This window comes from Rhinichthys klamathensis, unplaced genomic scaffold, assembly GCF_029890125.1.
Source record: "Rhinichthys klamathensis goyatoka isolate OS25496 unplaced genomic scaffold, OSU_Roscu_1.1 h1tg000566l_1, whole genome shotgun sequence".
In the NCBI taxonomy this organism is placed as follows: domain Eukaryota; kingdom Metazoa; phylum Chordata; class Actinopteri; order Cypriniformes; family Leuciscidae; genus Rhinichthys; species Rhinichthys klamathensis.
In genome coordinates this window covers 1220188-1238954 of record NW_026607032.1, presented here as the reverse complement: position 1 = coordinate 1238954, position 18767 = coordinate 1220188, and the positions used below count along the sequence as shown (strand labels likewise).

General features: G+C 37.1%; 1 protein-coding gene across 2 annotated transcripts in view; it reads left to right on the top strand.

The window, feature by feature from the left end:
- The window catches only part of slc6a9 (solute carrier family 6 member 9), a 61569-nt gene that overhangs the window by 18870 nt on the left and 23932 nt on the right, over positions 1-18767 (top strand). The window contains exon 1 of one of the 2 annotated variants that reach the window (XM_056239497.1): positions 11980-12095. The exons of the other annotated variant lie outside the window; for it this stretch is intronic. Within the exon in view, the coding sequence (XP_056095472.1) occupies positions 12054-12095 (42 nt within the window). The 5' untranslated portion in view covers positions 11980-12053. Of the gene's footprint in view, positions 1-11979; positions 12096-18767 lie in introns of those variants that run through there. 2 annotated transcript variants of the gene reach the window in all.

Below are 18767 nucleotides of genomic sequence, written 5' to 3'. Positions count from 1 at the left end.
ATAGTTATAGTTGCTACTTCTGTTTTTGTTTTTATTTTAAGACATACTCTTGTTATTTTTAGTGTTTCTGAGTGCTTATTTGTGATATGTTTGTGTGAAGTGTCAGTGGTTTGCATGGAGCAGCTGCTGGGCTGGACTTTTGGTCAGGACACTGTTTCTCCATTAAACCAGTCTATTTTTTTTTTCATTTGTAAAAGCTGTGATACTTAAAATGAGTTAGTACTGTGACAGCATACAATGAGAATTATGACTGGTACATTTTCAGGTTTAATTATAATTACAGTTTAGAAATAAGGATAACAATATTCCACAATTGGACAATTTACATTATCCCACCTAAATTCTGTCTCAAAAGTTTTTTATGACTGGAACATGGTTATAGAATGGATTTGGTAGTCCATATGAGGTTGTAAACGCTAGGGAAACTGTTGTAGGGGTCCTATAGCAAATAAACCTTTGAGGTCCGTCCCCACCCTTGTCCTCCCCTTGTGGGATTGGTTGTAGTGATTGTAATGGTATGGCTCCTGTTTGTCTCTCTATGTTCATATAACTGTATTGTCCTGTCCTGTAGCCTTGTACTGTGCCCTGTACATTTTGTACATATAAACAAGTGTATTTATTTTTGTAAATGGGCATCTTGCAGATGGAATACGTATGATTTGTTTCCAAAATTTTGATTCTCATTATTCTGATGATTATTGATTGAATATGCTTTTGTGGCATAATCACAGTCTTAATCTTAAAAATGTAATCTTAAATCTAATCTTAATTTTATCATAATTTTATTTTGTTTTTCAAGGTTGTTGTTTAGATGTTTATAATGTATTTGACAGCTTCCAAATGCTAAATTGCTCTGCACCCCATAGAGACTTGCGTTTACATTCTGGCTTTTACACTCTTTGGGCACAAACTCTTTTTTTTTATGTGCTTTTGGCTGTCAGTGATTTATATGACTTAAAACTTACTCAGTACAGAGGTTTGGTTGGCTCTTAAGAAGGGAAAAAAGATTTTGACCGGCACATTTGTTTGCTCATCACTCTAAATGACTTTTACTGATTACGATAGTGGCACCTCATTTTACACCTCATTTAAATAGTTCTGCTTAATGTACAATATCTGACCAAGTGGTAATCCGTAGTACCTTAGTATATGGTTTTGTATACTGTTAAAAAGGCAAGGCAGGGAGCTTGTGTCAGTGCTTTGAATGGTGTTAATTCCTCTCTGTCTCCGACAGAATCTGTTCAGCTTTAAGAATATCCTGACATGTTGACAATGAGATATCACCAGCGAAAAGCCCATTGTTCCCCTCTGACAGTGACAGTAGAGACTGTAAGAGCTGCTGTAACCCAAAATATAATTAGAGCCTAGTAGAATGACATGAGAGGAATTAATGCTGGAGTTGTCAGACATTCAGAAGCAGTTGTGGAGGAACTGTTGATTGAGCTGTGATGACCCTATGCTGTACTTACTTTTTCTTCTGTCCCACTGGCAGCTCTCCAACCTTTCCCAAGGGTTGTTAATGTGTGCTGCTGTCTGTGAAGTGGAAATTAAACGCAAACAAATTTTGGATCCCATAGTCCCTCAGGATGCTGGGCTACTGCTGCACGTTTTATCTCTCCTCTCTGGGCTTTCAAACATTTCAAAGCACAGGTCAATTAATTAGCATTAAACTAAATGAGCAACCGTAAATTACATTCATAATTTTAGTGAGCTGTCTCACGGTCACCCATCATTCTAAATCCTCATCCTAACAGAAATGGAACCTCTAAATTGACTTAAATTGAAAATGTATAAAAGTGACTGATTTGAAATGCTTCCGCATCATTTCCGTTAATGGTTCCAGGAAATGGTTAATGGTGACTCGCGTGCCCCACACAAACAGCGCTCCTCACGTGAAATGTGTGAGACATAGTTTAAGTAGTGTAGTAGATGTTCAGTAGATGTTGCTAATCTGATAAGCTAACAATGCTTTACTTTTAATGGGCACAAAAAAATACATGACAAACTATTGGGTGAAATAGTAAATTTTTAATTAGATTGAGCTATTTTGTCTCTACATTTAGAATAATAATGTATATATTATAATAATAAATATTATACATTAATGCCCTTCAGGCCATGAATAATTTCCTTGAGCTTGACGTAGTGCATTTTAGAATTGCCTTATCTGTGAAGGACGACCATCTTTGGAATAACAAACATGGCATTATGAAGTGAAGTGATGGAAGGCCAAGTATGGTAACCCATACTCAGAATTTGTCCTCTGTATTTAACCCATCCAAGTTAGTCCACATACATTAGGAGCAGTGAGTAATAAACTGCAACCCGTGGACACACACACCCGGAGCAGTGGGCAGCCGTGGAGCAATTGGGGGTTAGGTGCTTTGCTCAAGGGCACCTCAGTCGTTTCCTACCGGTATTGAGAATCAAACTCGCAACCTTTGGGTTACAAGTCCGACTCTCTAACCATTAGGCTAAGACTGGTAGTTTGCAATGTCTGCAGTGGACATCAGGCATAAAAATGTTTTATATGCTATTCCCAGCACTGCATTCAAATTTTAGCCGGATGGTGACAGATATAAACAACACAGTTTAAAGGGATAGTACAAAATGAAACTTTTTTTTTCCACCTTTTCACACCCTAATATCATTCCAAACCTGTACTGGGAGCAGTTTTTTCGTCTCTTGTGGAAGATTGGGATCAAACAACATTGGAGTCCAATTTAACTCTGATTGTGTTCAACTAAAAGATGAAAGTCATATACACTCATATATACCATAACTTCCATTGTATAGACAAAAAAAAAAAACAGCGAGACATGTCTTTTTTATGTTCCACTTAAGAAACAAATTCATACAGTTTAGTGAGTAAATAATTTTTGAGGGAACTATCTCTTTAACAACAGTGATGTCTGTTCCAAACTCACTAGAGTTTTGAACAGAGCCTAAATTTAAAAAATTTTATGAGATGTCTCAGAATTTTTAATAAAAAGCATCTGTATGCTTTAGTGTGATTATTTTCTTTTGTTCATAATCCAGAGTCTCATTTATAGTAGGTGAGCATCAAGTTCAAGGCCATGCCTAGGTCAGCAGCACTTTCAGACTTATGTAAGGAACATATTGAGCTGTCACTCACTCACATTAACTACAGCGTACACATCTTTGTAGCTGCGCAACCAAAGTGCCTTCAGGGGCATGGGAACAGATGTGGTTGAGCAAAAGGGAAGTCAAACATGATTTCTGTCTATGTTCGAGCCCCAGACTGTACTGTCTGTGGAGTGTAGCGAGCCTAGAGAGAAGGCAGCCACCGTGGAGTACGCACAATTGGAGGACAAGGGCCACCAAATGCCAAACACGTCCACTGCTGCGATTCTTTTAAAAAACACTCCCCTCCGCTAAAAGGGCCCATTGAGAATCAGCCTTTAGATTTCATTTGAAGTAACCACTCAGGCTGAAAATTTCGTTTTTCTGTGTTTTTTCCTCTCGCCTTTATGTGTGGAGGTGCCCCTATTCTACCCAGGCTAAACACAAATACTGACCAAGAAAGAGACGCTTTTTCTCCTCGCTAGCTGAAATTATGGACTGCAGTTTAGCATTGTGTTCCATCCACCTGGCTTCCTAAATCTCCTTTTATTAATTTTATTTTTAACTGTTGTATTGAAGTCTCTCAAAGCCTTTTCAGCCCATATTTAGGTAATTTGTTGCGCTTGAACCCGACCTGCTCCCCCCGTGGTGGTGTGAATGGGAGAAAAAGGCATGGGATGAGGGGGGGTCTGCTGTTCTCAGGGTTTCTCCACAGAAACAGCCCCTTGACCTATTATTTATCATTTTGAAGCTCTCCATGTTGACAGATCACAGCAACACAACCCATGCTTTTGTGTTGACCAGTTCATGCATTAAATTAAGAGCCAGGAAATCCATAATACATTCAGAAAAAACACAATTTCAAACGCAAACCAAAAAACCAAGAGTGTTATAGTTGTCACAGTTAAAAAAAACGATGACGACAACTTTTTAGAGGGTTTTGAGGTCTTGTGTATTTTTTGACCTGCTAATTTGACGTAGATAATTATAAATTGTCATACCAGTCTCTTTTTGTGGTTTATGAAATGGCAAAATTTGGCCATTTAACCTTATAACGTGACCTCTGTGTGCGAGTAATCAGTGCTCACTGCCTGGCTCTCATATACTCGTGACAGAAAGCCTTACTCGAATGTCAGAGAATCTCATATGGTGCTTTTTTTACTAGTTCCCTTTGTGCGCTGAGAGAAAAGGCATCCACTCCAAGACAACTTGTAAACTCTGAGAGCAGGGTCTCTGTCCTCTTTCAAACAGATTGTCAACCATTTGTCAAAACAGATGGCCATATTGCAAGCCTTTCCTTGCATTTTCAGCTTCTAGAATGAACTTTTCTACTTTTTTTTCTTTTTTTCTTGAATTTAAAAACAGCTTGATAGCCTGTTGTCACTTTTCTAATTGGCCGATTGTCAGATCCACGTGAGGCGCGACAAAGTCACATGTACCTCAAGTTCATCCTCAGCGATGGTCCCATATGTTTGTCAAAATGTGTATGTTGTGTGCTTTTTCCAGCCTGATTTGTGCCCAAGCCATTCCTCTGAGCCCCATTCTCCCCGGAGGAGGTCTGAGCTACACGCTATTTATAAAGAATTAGCAGCTGGGGCCCTTCCAGCCAAATTATGGTGGTTGGGGGGGGAATAATCATGGAAGCTTCAGGTTAATCCAAGCGTTGGAAATTGCTCTTCAGTGTCCCGAAAGCCGTTTGGACCAGGTGGACGTCACAAATTCTCTCTTTGCCCTATACGCACACAAACACACACTCGCACTCCAAAGGAACGGGGCAGGAAGTCGTTTTCAGACGAAGGTCCATAAATATGTCTCTGTGTCGCCCCCTACAATGGTCGTGCCAGACTTTTCACTGACTTCCCTATTTAGTGTCTGGTCCAACATGGGCTCAGATTAAGATTCACTGCATTACTTCCTTTTGTACAAATACCCGTTTTAGCATCATTGTGATCACCATTGAAGCGTAATACACAGTGAGAGCATATTAAGTTGATTTATAATGATAGACATAAATATGAATTCAGTGTGATGTAATGGGAACTGGTGAAGAAAACTCTCATCTTATTTGAATTATTCCTTTATTAGTAGTCAATTATATTAAGCTATTTTACACACTTGAATGCTTTTAATTGTTCATTGAAATTTTGAATAGACTTGATTTGTGAGTTTTCTCTCTTTCTATCAGTGTGTTAAGTTTTAGGTATTAAACATACGTTGAGCCTGTCAGCAGCTTCCCTTTTTGTAAACTTGAGTTCAGTGTGTTTGGGGTGTTTCTCTATTTTGTAACACAATAAGTCACTTTGCATTCATCTTGTGTAGCATTCATCGATTTTCCAAAGCAATTGTTTTTTTTTGTTTTTTTGTTTTTTTTTTACATTTGATGGCTTTTTCCACCTTTTAAAAATCTTATACCTTTTAAAAAAAACATTATTTTTTGTAATTTTTGTTAATATTTCTCATATTTTACGCTAAATTATGACTCCAACCATAGCAAATTAAAATAGAAATATACAAAATGTACAGTCATAATGCTAGTTACTATTTTAAATTCACTCCACTTTGTTTAATTATATCCTAACATTGCTTGTCAGCTTAGTTCTCCATTTTTGTTTTAAATCTATTCCATTGTAGTTATTTCAAGTGCGTCTAATGTTTAGCAAGTAAATGGTGACATATTTTTTTAAAAGTTTTCTAAGTCTCTCCAAAAGCTAAATAAGATTGTGGAAATGTCTCAAATATTATGTTTCCTATTTTAGATATTAGCAATTATTTAATATCTCTCTCTGTTACCAGAATGGTTAACAACCATTCAGCATTTCAGCCTGTGTGCTGTCATGTGCAGGGGGTAAAAATCATGAGAGTTGATTGTCTAAAACCGTGGTCCTCTGTTTTGTGTGTGTGTTTGCTTTGGGTTGTTTTTGTGTGTTGGACATACCACTCTAGATTGTAAATGGGGCAAAAGAGAGCTCCGGAAGGGGACGGCTCATCAAAGCCTGCACTAAGTTTGAAAAAGTGACGTTTTTAGTCAGCAGTAGTATTTTAGCCCTCACTGAGGCCCTCTTGTTCAGCTTGTCAATAGAACGAACGTGCCCTGAATGGGAAACACCTGCTTAAGGGCTCTTGCTGGAAACCACACTTACTGAAACTCCCTGGTGAATCTGGAAACCTCTTGTGTTACTTTCCTGTTTTTAGGTTACACTGTAGAGGCTTCTGAATTAACTCTTGTTGTGAGGTCCAAATGACCCATGGGTCTCTAAATTAAACTCAGCTTTTCATCCTCACCCTCATCCACCTTTATTTGTTAATTTTTTTGAATGTCTTGGTCATTCTCTTTTCCATAAAGTGAAAGTGAATTATATTAACAAAAAAACTATAAAAGGTCCATGAAAGTATGATAAAAGTAGTCCATATGACCTAGGCAAACATTGATTAATGACAAAATTCAAAAACAGCTTTAGTCACACTGTTATTTTAGTGTCACTGAGATACTATTATAGTTTTATTAATATTTGTATTAGTTTTTATTTTTATATTTTCTGTTTTCATTTTAGGTAAAGTTTTTTTTTTTTTTTTTATAAAATAGGTCTATTTGGGATGCTCCGACCAGGATTTTTGCAACCGATACCGATAGGGCTGTCGTGATAACTGCAATATTGTAATACCGCTATACTGACAAGCCAACCACAATGCAAGCAACCGCCGCCACCACGATGTTTAGGGTTTTTTTTTCTCTCCATAAGGCTATGTCCTTCTTGTTTTACACTTAATGCGTGTCTTGAATGTTAAATAAGTTAATAATGATAACGAGTGAAGAATGTGTTTTTTTTCACCAACTGGCTCTTTTTTACTTAAGACTCTGTGTACTATTGTGATTTGTACAGCAGCTCCGTAGATTTGCATTTAACAAGCCTAAGCATACAGCGAGTGAGAGAGAGAGAGAGAGAGAGAGAGAGAGAGAGTCTTACTGGTGAAATTTCAGCAATCTTAGAAAGCCTCTCGTCCAGTCAGACTGAAGGATCGGAAATAAATGTTATACAAACAATAGCCCAGCAAGCTAATAGTCAGGTTTATGTTCTGTTATCTAGACCTTTCTTTTGACATTCTGTTCTCTTTCCTTTAGTTCCTGTTTACATGCTCTGTTTTGTTTCGGTTTCATTGGTCACTGATTATGTCCTTGTTTGTTTCTGTAGTTACGTATTCGTTTCACATGTCTAGTTTACTTTCCTTTTTTCTACCCATGTTTATATAGCCCTGTGTTTCAGTTGTTCTTTGTCAATTTTTGTTTATGCATTGTGTGGTTTGCGTTATTCTCCTCCATGTTCATTCAAAGTGTTTGAATTATTAATAGCCTGGTTTGCTTTTGAATCTCCTTCGTCTTCGTGCCTGCTGCTGACCACATCGTAAAATTTATTTATATAACAAAAAAAAAAAAAATGTGATTAAAATCGCAATATTAAGCCACTCAAAATCACCACAAGGGAAATTCCTTCCAGAGACAGCCCTAGATTCCGACTACAGATTTCTTGTCCTCACATTTGGCTGATACCGCTCCTGATCATTCAAGCTTTATATAAGTGATGTGTAAGCTCTCTGTTGATTGTCACTGCTAACCCCTTATACCATGAAGGCATTTTTAATGATTTCACATCTACCTGTAAGTGGCATAACTCTAAAAAAAAAAAAAAAAAAAAAAAAAAAGGCATCATGAAGTACTTGCTCTCATTTGATAGAAAACCCCTTCAAATGTTGATCATGTTTGGAGGTTCTTTTGTTACAAGAGTGCTGAGAAAACCCCAGAAAATGGTATTTTATTTTGTTTATATTCATGCTTGACATGATGACGTCATGATCCCAAAGCGACTGGATCCTGGAAGTCCTATAGCTTTAGCCAAGCAGCATGTCATGTCACTCCGTATGGTTTACTAATGTTTCGCGAAGATACATAGCAGAACGTGGCGCAAATGCACGCCAATGGGGACTTTTTACGGTTTTATGTCAATAAATTGTGATCCGTTTGTGAGATCAGCCAAATTAAGTGACTACCGATTGAGTCATTGAATGTGATTATCGCCCGATACTGATCTGTGTCGGATCGATCAGAGCATCCCTAATGTCTATATATTTTTTTTTTAGTTTTATTTTTTTATGAAAATGAGAAATGTTGTCTTGGTTGGCAACTAAAACAAAATCTAAAAATAAAATAAACTTATTTCAAGTTAATGTTTATTTTATTGAATAAAAAACAAAAATGTTTTTTTTATGGTTTTAGTTTTAGTTAACTATTATAACCTTGACCTGGAATGCAGCACACAAGTGATATATACCATCTTAGAGGAGCTTTTTGTTATTTTAGATTTTGAAAGTCTAAAGTGTCCTTTTACTTACATTATATTTATATATAATCGGAAGGATTACCGATTAATTTTTCTATATTAGAATGTCTAGCTATATCTTTAGTACTGTAGTAGTACCAAAACACACAGAGCTGCAAAGTATGCTATGATGGTAGCCTAATGATTAAGAGGTGGGTTTGCTGACTCACAGATTCCAAGTGAAGGTCCTAAGTAGAGGTGACCGAGTAATTGCAGTCGCTAAGCTCAAAATCCTGCTATTTCTTCATTGTGCACTCATAGGGTCTTAACACCTTAAAGTTCCAGAAGGATTATTAGAGTTACTGTACTGTGAATAGTTTCGAATTGAATGTGCAAAAATGTCATGTAGTTCATTATAAAGGTATTTTATTAATAAAAGTAATGATTTATAATTTTATAATGATGTTAAATTAAATTAAATAGTTATTTAAAAGTTATTTAAAATATTACTCTCTCTCTCTCTCTCTCTCTCTCTCTCTCTCTCTCTCTCTCTCTCTCTCTCTCTCTCTCTCTCTCTCTCTCTCTCTCTCTCTCTCTCTCTCTCTCTCTCTATATATATATATATATATATATATATATATATATATATATATATATATATATATATATATAGTAATATTTTAAATAACTTTTAAATAACTATTTAATTTAACATCATTATAAAATTATAAATCATACTGTGTGTGTATATATATATATATATATATATATATATATATATATATATATATATATACATACACTCTGTGTGTTTTTATATTTAGCCAACTTCTGGGAACAATTTTATCATCCAAGTTTAGCTTAGAAACACACAAACACAAATTTTAGCTAAATAAATGACTTAAAGAGAAAAATGCTATTCAAAATGGTTATGATTTGGTTTTTGTGATTAGGTTAGGTTTGTTTTTATTATGAAATTTAAATTCCTTAATGAGCGCTAAGTGTGTAATTAGGAGATCTTATTCCCCCACTCCCAAGTGTGCACACTTGTTTAGGATCCGTCTAATGAGTTTTGTTTTGATGTGTTTATTTCATTTCAGTCACAGCCCTTTCTTGTTCTCATCACTCGCTATTATGCTATTGATATGGGGCAGCGCAAATAGCGGAGCGTACATATCCTCATTAGAAGCGAGTGTTTTTGTGATGGGAGGCGAGGTTCCGTGCTGCTGCTTGACTAATAGGGGTTGGCTGGGGCCCCTGAGGAGTCTCTAATGACCGCCTGTGTCAGATTCCCTTACAGCCGGGCTCGTGGCACAGACACAAGGAGCTGCCCGGAGCTATGTGCGTGTATATGTGTGTGTTTGTGTGAAAGAGTAGGTGTCACAAATGCATAAAGTCTCAGCCAGCTGCTTGTTGTTCTTGAAACTCACATATTAATTGAGAGGACACTCTCAAATTAGCTGTTGATTTCTGAAATAGGCTACTGTAATTTGACTTCAGATCATTATTATAGATTTGTTTATGAAACCAGACTCTTTGCCAGTTTGTATAGAGAAAGAAGACAGGGTACAGTAGAAATACGTAGGATTGTGACATGACACAAGACTGATTTGAACCTCACAAGACCGTCCTCACCCTAAAGCATGTATGCTAACCGCTAGGTCATGGCTCTGATGTTTTTGCAGTATAATTTTGTTGTGTAAGAACTTTGTCTAGTTAAGTGTAAAGAGATGCTCATCTCTATGTGATGCTATCTGTGCCCAAAGGGTCAAACAGGCAGAGCAGATGTATTTAAGCTCAGCTGGAAGAGCATCATCAATAACTCATAGGCATAATAAACTCTTTTTTGGAATTAATCCAATTTTTTATTTATTATCAAGGTTAGGATTTTGTATGTAAAATAGTTTCTTGTATTTTTTTATTCTCCATTTTATTCTACTTACCCTTTTATTAATTTAGGCATACAACTTTTTGGGATGACTGGAGGATATTAGAAAAAAAGCTTGCTTTTGTACTGCATTTGCATTATCTTCATACAATTTGGACTCTTATGCCACACTTACAAAATTACGAATGCCATTTACAATTATGTAACAAAATATCAAGCCCAGTGGCATTTATTTTAAAGAAATATGGCATAAACATACTTTTTAAACCAAAATAAGTTAGACTTTTAAATGATGAAATAAGACATACTATAATATATAGATGTTATTTTGCTTGATGAGAACTGACTTCATCCACTAAAAATGATACCATTTGATACCATGCTTGAAAGTCATTCTAAATAAATTGTAAAATTATTGTAAAAGCTCTAGTAGCATTTGTTTCCAGATTCCACTTGGTTTGATATTTTGGTTTCTAATGAAATGACATTCAGATATTTTAAGTGTAACTAAAGTGTCCAAACGTTTCCAAATATTATTTCATGCCACTGTATATTTGTCCCTATTTAATTTGGGCTATTGAATATGTATTTAAAATGAAACCTTAAAACATAGTTGGAAAATAAACGCATTTGTTCTTTTACTCTTAACTCTTAAATCATTAGTAGTGTATGCAGTTATCACGTGTGATCCATTCCACATTGTGATGCGGATAGAGATGTCTGTGCTGTCCTCTTGAAGTCTGCTCATCAACTGCATCACCACTATTGTACCCCTCTTTCAAATGCTCATTAGGCAAAATGCCAGAAGTCTGTCAACTTTTAACACCAATAACAGGATGCTCAGTTGGGTCCATCGCCAGGAGCTGCCACCGAGAGCTTTCTTTTGTCTGTAGGTTACTTTTTTTCTGTGTGAATTGTAATGCAGCTTTTCACAGTCTGCCACATAATGTCCTCTATAGATTTTTGCCCGTTTATTGCTGAGAAAATCTAGTAACCTGCAGCGAACGGATGAATTACAAGGCGGCAGCCTGACCGACAGACAAATGGAAGGGTATATCCCTCCTCTGGCCTCTTGCAGGACCTTACAGGAGAATTGGCAATGTCAAGGGATGAGGATTTGAGAGTCAAGTGTTGCTGAATGCGAGCGTTGGTGGTCTGGGTGCAGCTGCCTCGAGAACAAGTGGAAGAAATGCAGAGACAGCGAGAGTTGCGCGCCCCATGGAAGCGGACCTCTCCTTACTTTTGTCTTTCATCGTGTGGGCTGGCCACTGAAAAGCTTGGCAGCGCCTGTGACTCCAGGCAGCTAAGCTAGCAGCTCCTAGCACTCAGTATGCAGCCAAAGTGCTGGAATGACAACGACTCCATTCATTATGGAGGTAGAGGCAAAGGCTGTGGATCTCCTCTGTCTGTTTTGTAGAATGGGGGATACAGAAAAGGAGGGGGCGCTTTCCCCTAACTCGCAGTACAACGGACGAGGTAGAGATGAGGGAGCGAGAGAGAGAAACAGAAAGGGAGGGAGAGGGAGTGAGCTAGAAAGTGGCAGCGGTGGAGGGGGACCTTCCATGCCGAATGATTGAAAGAGGCGGAGAGGAAGCAGAACTCCATCAGATGAAATGAGGTGAAAATAATTCAGGCATTAATCAAGCCTGGCCAAAAGGAGGCTGTTCCCCCCCCCAGCATCCCCCCCACCCCCCTGCGGAAGCAAACGGAGAGGTGTGAATGAAGAACTCGAGAGTTGAGACGAGAGAACTACTGGGCACTATCGAATCATGTCGGAGTCCAACAGCAACGCAGCTTGTATGGCTGATCAGGTCAGTTGTGTTTTTGTCATGTTGTGCTGTTTTGAAACGGGCAGCATTTTCGTTTTCTATAGATGTTGAGCTCTGCCGAGAGGGAAATTTGAAAATGTTGTTTCTCTTGAGCGAGCGAGAGCGAGCACGTTACCCGACGCATCAAAGCGGCAATTGTACGAAGCTGCCCGGACGACGGTGCAGGGTCCTGAAAGAACTGAATTAATCAAGACCAAGCATTGTCTGCAGTGCCTTATTTTTCGGCCATCATTCAGGGGGCCTGTGACGACTCAATAGCCCACAGACCACGTGAGAAGCTCTTTAAAAACCAGACCACGTGTGGGCCAACTGAAAAGTTTTTATAACAAATTGCAGTGGGAAGTTCTGGCGACGCTGGTGGAAGGGTATGTGATAAAGTTTCCAAGGAAGTGGGCAGGAGAGCAGTGTTTGAGAGACAGAAGGAAGGAGGAAAGTGTACAGGCTGAAAGGAGGGCTGGCCCATATTTCTCCTTTTTCTGTCTTGCTTCACCTCCTTTTTTTAGTCACCAAGGCACTTGTCACTTAAACAATCATAGGGAAGATTTATTGGAAATAAAACGTATAGATATCCTATAATGTGCTTTGTGCCTCAGAGATTTATGTTGCTGCGCCAGTTTTGGTTGCATCCTTTCCATTGCACCTGTTTCCGTTCCTCCGTTTTGTAGGAGTGTGTGAAGTAGGATAAAGTGACAGTCTGGTGACTAAATACAAACTGATAAGACAAAATTAGGTTACTTCCTGTAGGTAACAGACAAAACTTTTTTTCTTCTTTTTTTAAAATTAATATAGATTATTTGGCGGGTTTTGAGTTTTGGAATTCTGTAAAATCCATTTATCGTCATCTTGTTTAATCTTGATATGAATGTTGGCAGTCTTGTGGGCTTAATTAAAACCGTTTCTATCATATATCTCAAGTTCGGGGGAAATGTGCAGTCTCAAATTGCATTGTCATGAAGTTATATTCGTGAACAGTTTTTAAAGTGCTGCAAATTCTCTTTCATAGTTTAATTAGTACCGAGAAGCATTTACTGTGTAGTGCTATTTTATCTGGATTTTGGTCTTGCCTTAGTCAGTTCTAATGTGATGTGAGTCTTTGTCTTGGGGATGAGACCTTTGAAACCTCATAAGCAATGCTCACCTGACCTTTTCAAGTGTGTGGACCATAGCTGTCTATTATTATTTTATTTTTATTTATTTTTTCTGTACCGCCCTTAAAAGCATGTAAACTTTACATAAACAGCACAAAACATTCAAAAATCTTTAGACAATGGGCATTTACATATATAAGCCTTTAAGGTACAGTATGTTACAGTCTGTTTAATTTTGTCCATTTTTAAATATCAGACTAAAGAAGGTGATTTTTTTTTATTTTTAAGTTGACCTAATCTGTAAGATATCTCACTTGAGCAATTTATTAAGATTGACCCCTGTAACGACTGTTTTATGGACTCACTGCAAAAGGGGTTTGATGAGTTGTACTGATTTATTTGATGATTTCTAGCAGTGCCAGAACCCCGAGAGGCACCACAGACTCAGGTGTCCAGCTGTAGAGCTCACTGATTTATCATACAGAGGAGCAGGTGCATCTGCCAGAGCCATAGCCTCCAGCCTCCAAACCCCTAATGTGTACTTGTGCATACGGTGGGGAAACATCATCATTGCCCTGTTTAGGCTTGAGCATTAACTAGAATGAAATTGCATCCTTTGGAAAATGTTTGCATTGGGGCTGATTGTTAATTATTTCTGATTTGCCAGATATTTTAATTTGCACATACAGTAATGTACTTTTCAACTTTTCAAAATTTTAATTTGGCTAGTGTAAGAGAATACTAGTTTGAAGTAATCCATTTTTAGTTGTTTATATATATATATAAGTAAAAAATTATAATTAAGTGGTGTCACTGATAGCTGTTCTCTGTAAACAACACGAAGAGTTGACTCAATTCATTGCTGATCATTCTTCATATTCTAAATGACTTGGTCCCTCAAAAAGGGGCAGCATTCTCCAATCACAGCTATGCCATTTTCATCTGATTAATCCTATGCTGTAGATTCAGCTCTGTACACTTTGACAGCTTAGGCGATATGGAGCTCCTATATTAGCTCTCTGATGTGGTTAATTCTACTGGATCCTTTAGTGTTGTCTAATGCTATCTGTTAGAGTAGAGCATGCTTGACTAATAATTGCGATAATATGAGCCAGTAATTTCATTTGAGAAACTTACTGGGTCAAAATGTCTTCACAATGATCTATGATGATCGGCGTTTAGAAAGCAAATGCTGTTCGTTTTGACTGCAACACTTGATCATTTATCTTACTGTTAAAGAGATGCTGTGTCTAGTGATTGGTTTCACATAATGTTCCAAAGAGCGAAAATAATGATGCTGTAATGTTTGGGGAGAGTAAGTGTTTAGCAAAAAATCTCTTTAACAATGTAGCCGGAAAAACTGTGGCACGTAGGTTTGCCATTTGCACAGGTGAAGACCTGTGTGAGCATGCACTGTCAATAATGTTTATTACGAAATGTGCTTGCCCTATTGCAATGTCGGCAAACTGCAAGGATCATTTATCATCAACATTGATTTATATTCACTGACTGAGATTGAGACTGAAACTGAGCGTGTGTGTGTGTGTGTTTTGATGTTCTTTGTTTATATATGGATTTAGGGAGGTACTACAGTGCCTTCCAAAATCTGAGACCACAGTGATGTGTTTCTGTTTTGCATTTTTCTAAATGAACACATATTTGTATCACAAATATTATCAGTATAGCAGTGTATTTTAAGTTTGCTTGAAAAACCAACATCAATTGCATAATTTCTTAGTATTTGTTATTCCCCATTGTACTCGAGTTGCCTGAACTGCACACGTTTTTCAACAATCTGATGATCTAGTTGTCCAGCGTGATTTGAAAATGATCAAAACATCATCTTGTGCTTCAGTGGAAGGACATCTGACCTTTTTTACAAAGTTCACAAGCTCAATGTTTATGGAGAGAGAGAAAGAAGAGAGAGGGGAAAAGAGCAGTCAGAAGCATATGTGTGCTCGGAGGCAGTGGTCTCTCCTGTCTCACACTCACTGCGCTCGTGGGCTTCCAGCTGCTCTCTTTCTCTCTCTTTATGTCCATCTTGCTTCATTTCTCACTACCCTTCATGTGATGATTTTAAATAACTTCGAAATTATTCTCTTTTCAAAACTTTTTTTTTTTTTGAGAACCAATAGCTTGATTCTTTTTCCCCTAAGACTTGATTTGAAGAGTCATTTTACCCATGTGACCTTCCGTCAGAGCTTCATGGATAGGTGAAGGTTGTCTAAGGCTGGCAGCCATGACAGCTGTTCAGACAGTGACCCTCTCTCAGTCATGGGTACTTTCCTCTGGCCAAATCTCACTTTTAAACTAATCTCACTCATCTTTTGCCTTGTCCTCTCTGACTCCCTTTATCTCTCAAAGCCATTTGTTCCCTTAACTTTTCACTGTTTTCCCATTCTTCTTTTTATGGCCATAACACTATATTTTTCGATTACACTTTATTTTATTTTCAGGGTTACTTGTAATCATGCATAATGTACTCTTTCAATTACTATAGTAAGTACATGTAACATGTAAGAACATACAGAGCCTCTAAAGGGACCTTTGGAAAAATAAAAAATAAACAAACTCCTATTATATGTATCATATATATATTATATATATTTCTGTGTGCACATGAAAAGTTTCTTAGGCACACACAATAGTTTCTTTATATATATATATTTATATATATATATATATATATATATATATATATATAAATATATATATATATATATATATATATATATATATATATATATATATATATATATATATAAATATATATATATATAAAGAAACTATTGTGTGTGCCTAAGAAACTTTTCATGTGCACACAGAAATATTTTGCGTGCTCACGCATTACAATTTCCAGAATCTATTTGCTCAAAATTTGACTTTTTGTTAGGGCAGTATACCTCTCATATCACAACCTTATGTCCGATTTAATGCATCCTACTGTATGTGACGGCCGAGAAACTGTGCCGTGAAATGGGCTGATGGTTCATTCATATTGCTCTCTTGTCTTTATGCATGTATTGGTCATGTTTATCAGATGGTGTTAGGCTACATTATTTCTTCATTATTATTCATTATATCACATTGCTGATTTGACACAATGCTAAAAACAAATACTAACCTTGATATCACATCCTGATAGATAGCTCCAGATTCATGATTTTTCTGAACTCTGAATTGAATCCATGAAGTCTGAACTTTTCTTGATGGGTAACTGTGTGATGGAGTTGACCGATGAAGTTTGTCGTTAATTGGCTTGGGAAAATAATCACGCACATTATTTATAAGTAATGGATAATCCACGACTAGCTGTGCATTATACAATTTTAATACACGACGTAGACGCAAATAACCACCCAACTTAAAGCATGAAGGTGCATAAAGCAAAGGCACCTCTGCGGAGTGCCTTCAAACTGTTTAATGCACAGCTAGCCATGGATTATCCTACTTATACCATGGTCATCTGCCTGTTATTGGTATTAACTCTTTTCTGCTGTTTCTTCGCTTGTTATTGGATCCGGAGATTTCAAAAGATGCAAAATAGCTCCCCCTACCAACAATGAAAACATGGGTTGCCGGAAAATTCCATCAATGGCGGGGAAAGAGTTAAGCTCTTATTGATGTTTGCAGTGGAAAGGTAAAAATGACGGTTACTTTCGTCAGTTACTGCTGGTTAGATCTAGCATTCTGTCCGCTTTGATTCAGACACAGAAATATTGTAGTTCGGTAAGATTGACATTGATTTAAATAAATAAATTAGAGCATTTATTTGAATTAATTCGAGAGAGGGAGAGAGATATGTGAATTACCTTGTCTGTGCACTGCAGCGTCTCTCTACTAACAATGAAGCTGTGAGTTTAATTACTTTAAAAACAGGGATTTTACCCCTTGGTTTCTGAGAAATATAATGTAGCAATTCAGTAGAGTGGCTATTTTGCAGGGCAATGTTAATAAGTATTCTGTGCTCCTGAATGTTTCTGTTTGTAAATGATGTGCATGTGTGCTTCAATGAAAGCAGCGCATTAATATAGAACGGTGATTAAAGTGACTGGAACTACCTCTGCATTAAACTGTTTTAATTCACCACATCTAGCCAGGAACATGTTAAACATATTATTTCATGTCTAGACTGTATTTCTCAGTCACATTCTTTTCAGAATTAGGGGCTCTTGAAACACAATAATGCTATTTATACGTTCACTTTTAGCTTTGTAGCATTAGCATTGAAGTGTACTCTAGAACAAAGAATTGCTTTCATTTTTGTGGTCTATTACTAAGAGTCATTCTGTGTAAACACACTTGTCTTTTGAACAAGCGTGTTTTGGCTGACCCTACTGCCACCTCTCCAGCTGTCACAGCAGTGAGCCTACTTATTTCCTGACCAAAGGGCAAAGATTCTTTCTGCAAATACAATTTTTTGCGCAATATGTCATTTAAAGCACTGCCTATTTGACAGGCTAAATGTCGTATGGAAGGATTTGGTATTTGCTGATTCTCACTGACTGGGGAAAGTTTCGTTTCTCAGATGCATTTGGGAATATTTGCCCGACGGCTCCTGAGGAAGAGAGCTGGTCTCACTGTAAGCAGTCTCTCAGTCAGAGCTTCAGCAAACTCCAAGCCGTGCACATGCCATGACAAACTGAACCCTCAGGACACAGGAGAGATGAAAAAGTCAGCGCTTCGATTCAGAGCTTTCAGGCCAAGGGCACAGCCTCAGATCTCTTTCCACACGCTTTATTTACCCCCCAAAAATCACATGTTTGTGAAAGTCTGACCATTCAGTTTTACAGGTAGGCCTACATAGGTCTTAGTTTGATACACAGGGTTTTGCTCATATTTTAAACCATGTGTTAAATGGCATACTCTAAACATAACATTTAGGTGGCCCACATTTTTCAAGACAAGGTGTTGTAATTAAACTTTACTGTTTAGTTCCCTTTAAAATGAATATTTCTGGTTTCCAGTATTATCTCTATATCCTAAATAAGCTCAAGCAACAGCTTTTCTCAATGTTAATTTCCACAGCAAATAATTGTATTTTATAAAGTGAAGGAAAACACTATGGTTACATCAAAACATTTACAATTAAAGTAAAATTGAGCCAAGAAATACAAGTTAAATTACACACGATTTACAAGCATAAGTATTGTACAACCACAAAGCTTTTTTCATGGCAACATTAATATTATCCATGCATGTTAACATCAGAAATGTGTGATTAGAACTAACATTGTATGTGTATAGTTTTTACGGAAATATAATCCAACTCAACTGTTTTCAACACAGATAATACGTTTTTTTTTGTGTGTGTGCACCAAATCAGCATATTTATTAGAATGATTTCTGAAAGATCATATGACCCTAAAGACAGGAGTAATGGCTGCTGAAACTCAGCTTTGCAATCAGAGGACTAAAATAAATGTTGAAATATATTTAAATAGAAAACCATTATTTTACATTGTAGTAATATTTCACAGTATTAGAGTTTCTACTGTACTTTTGATCAAATAAATGCAGCCTTGGTGAACATAAGAGACTTCTTTCAAAAACATTTAAAAGTTTT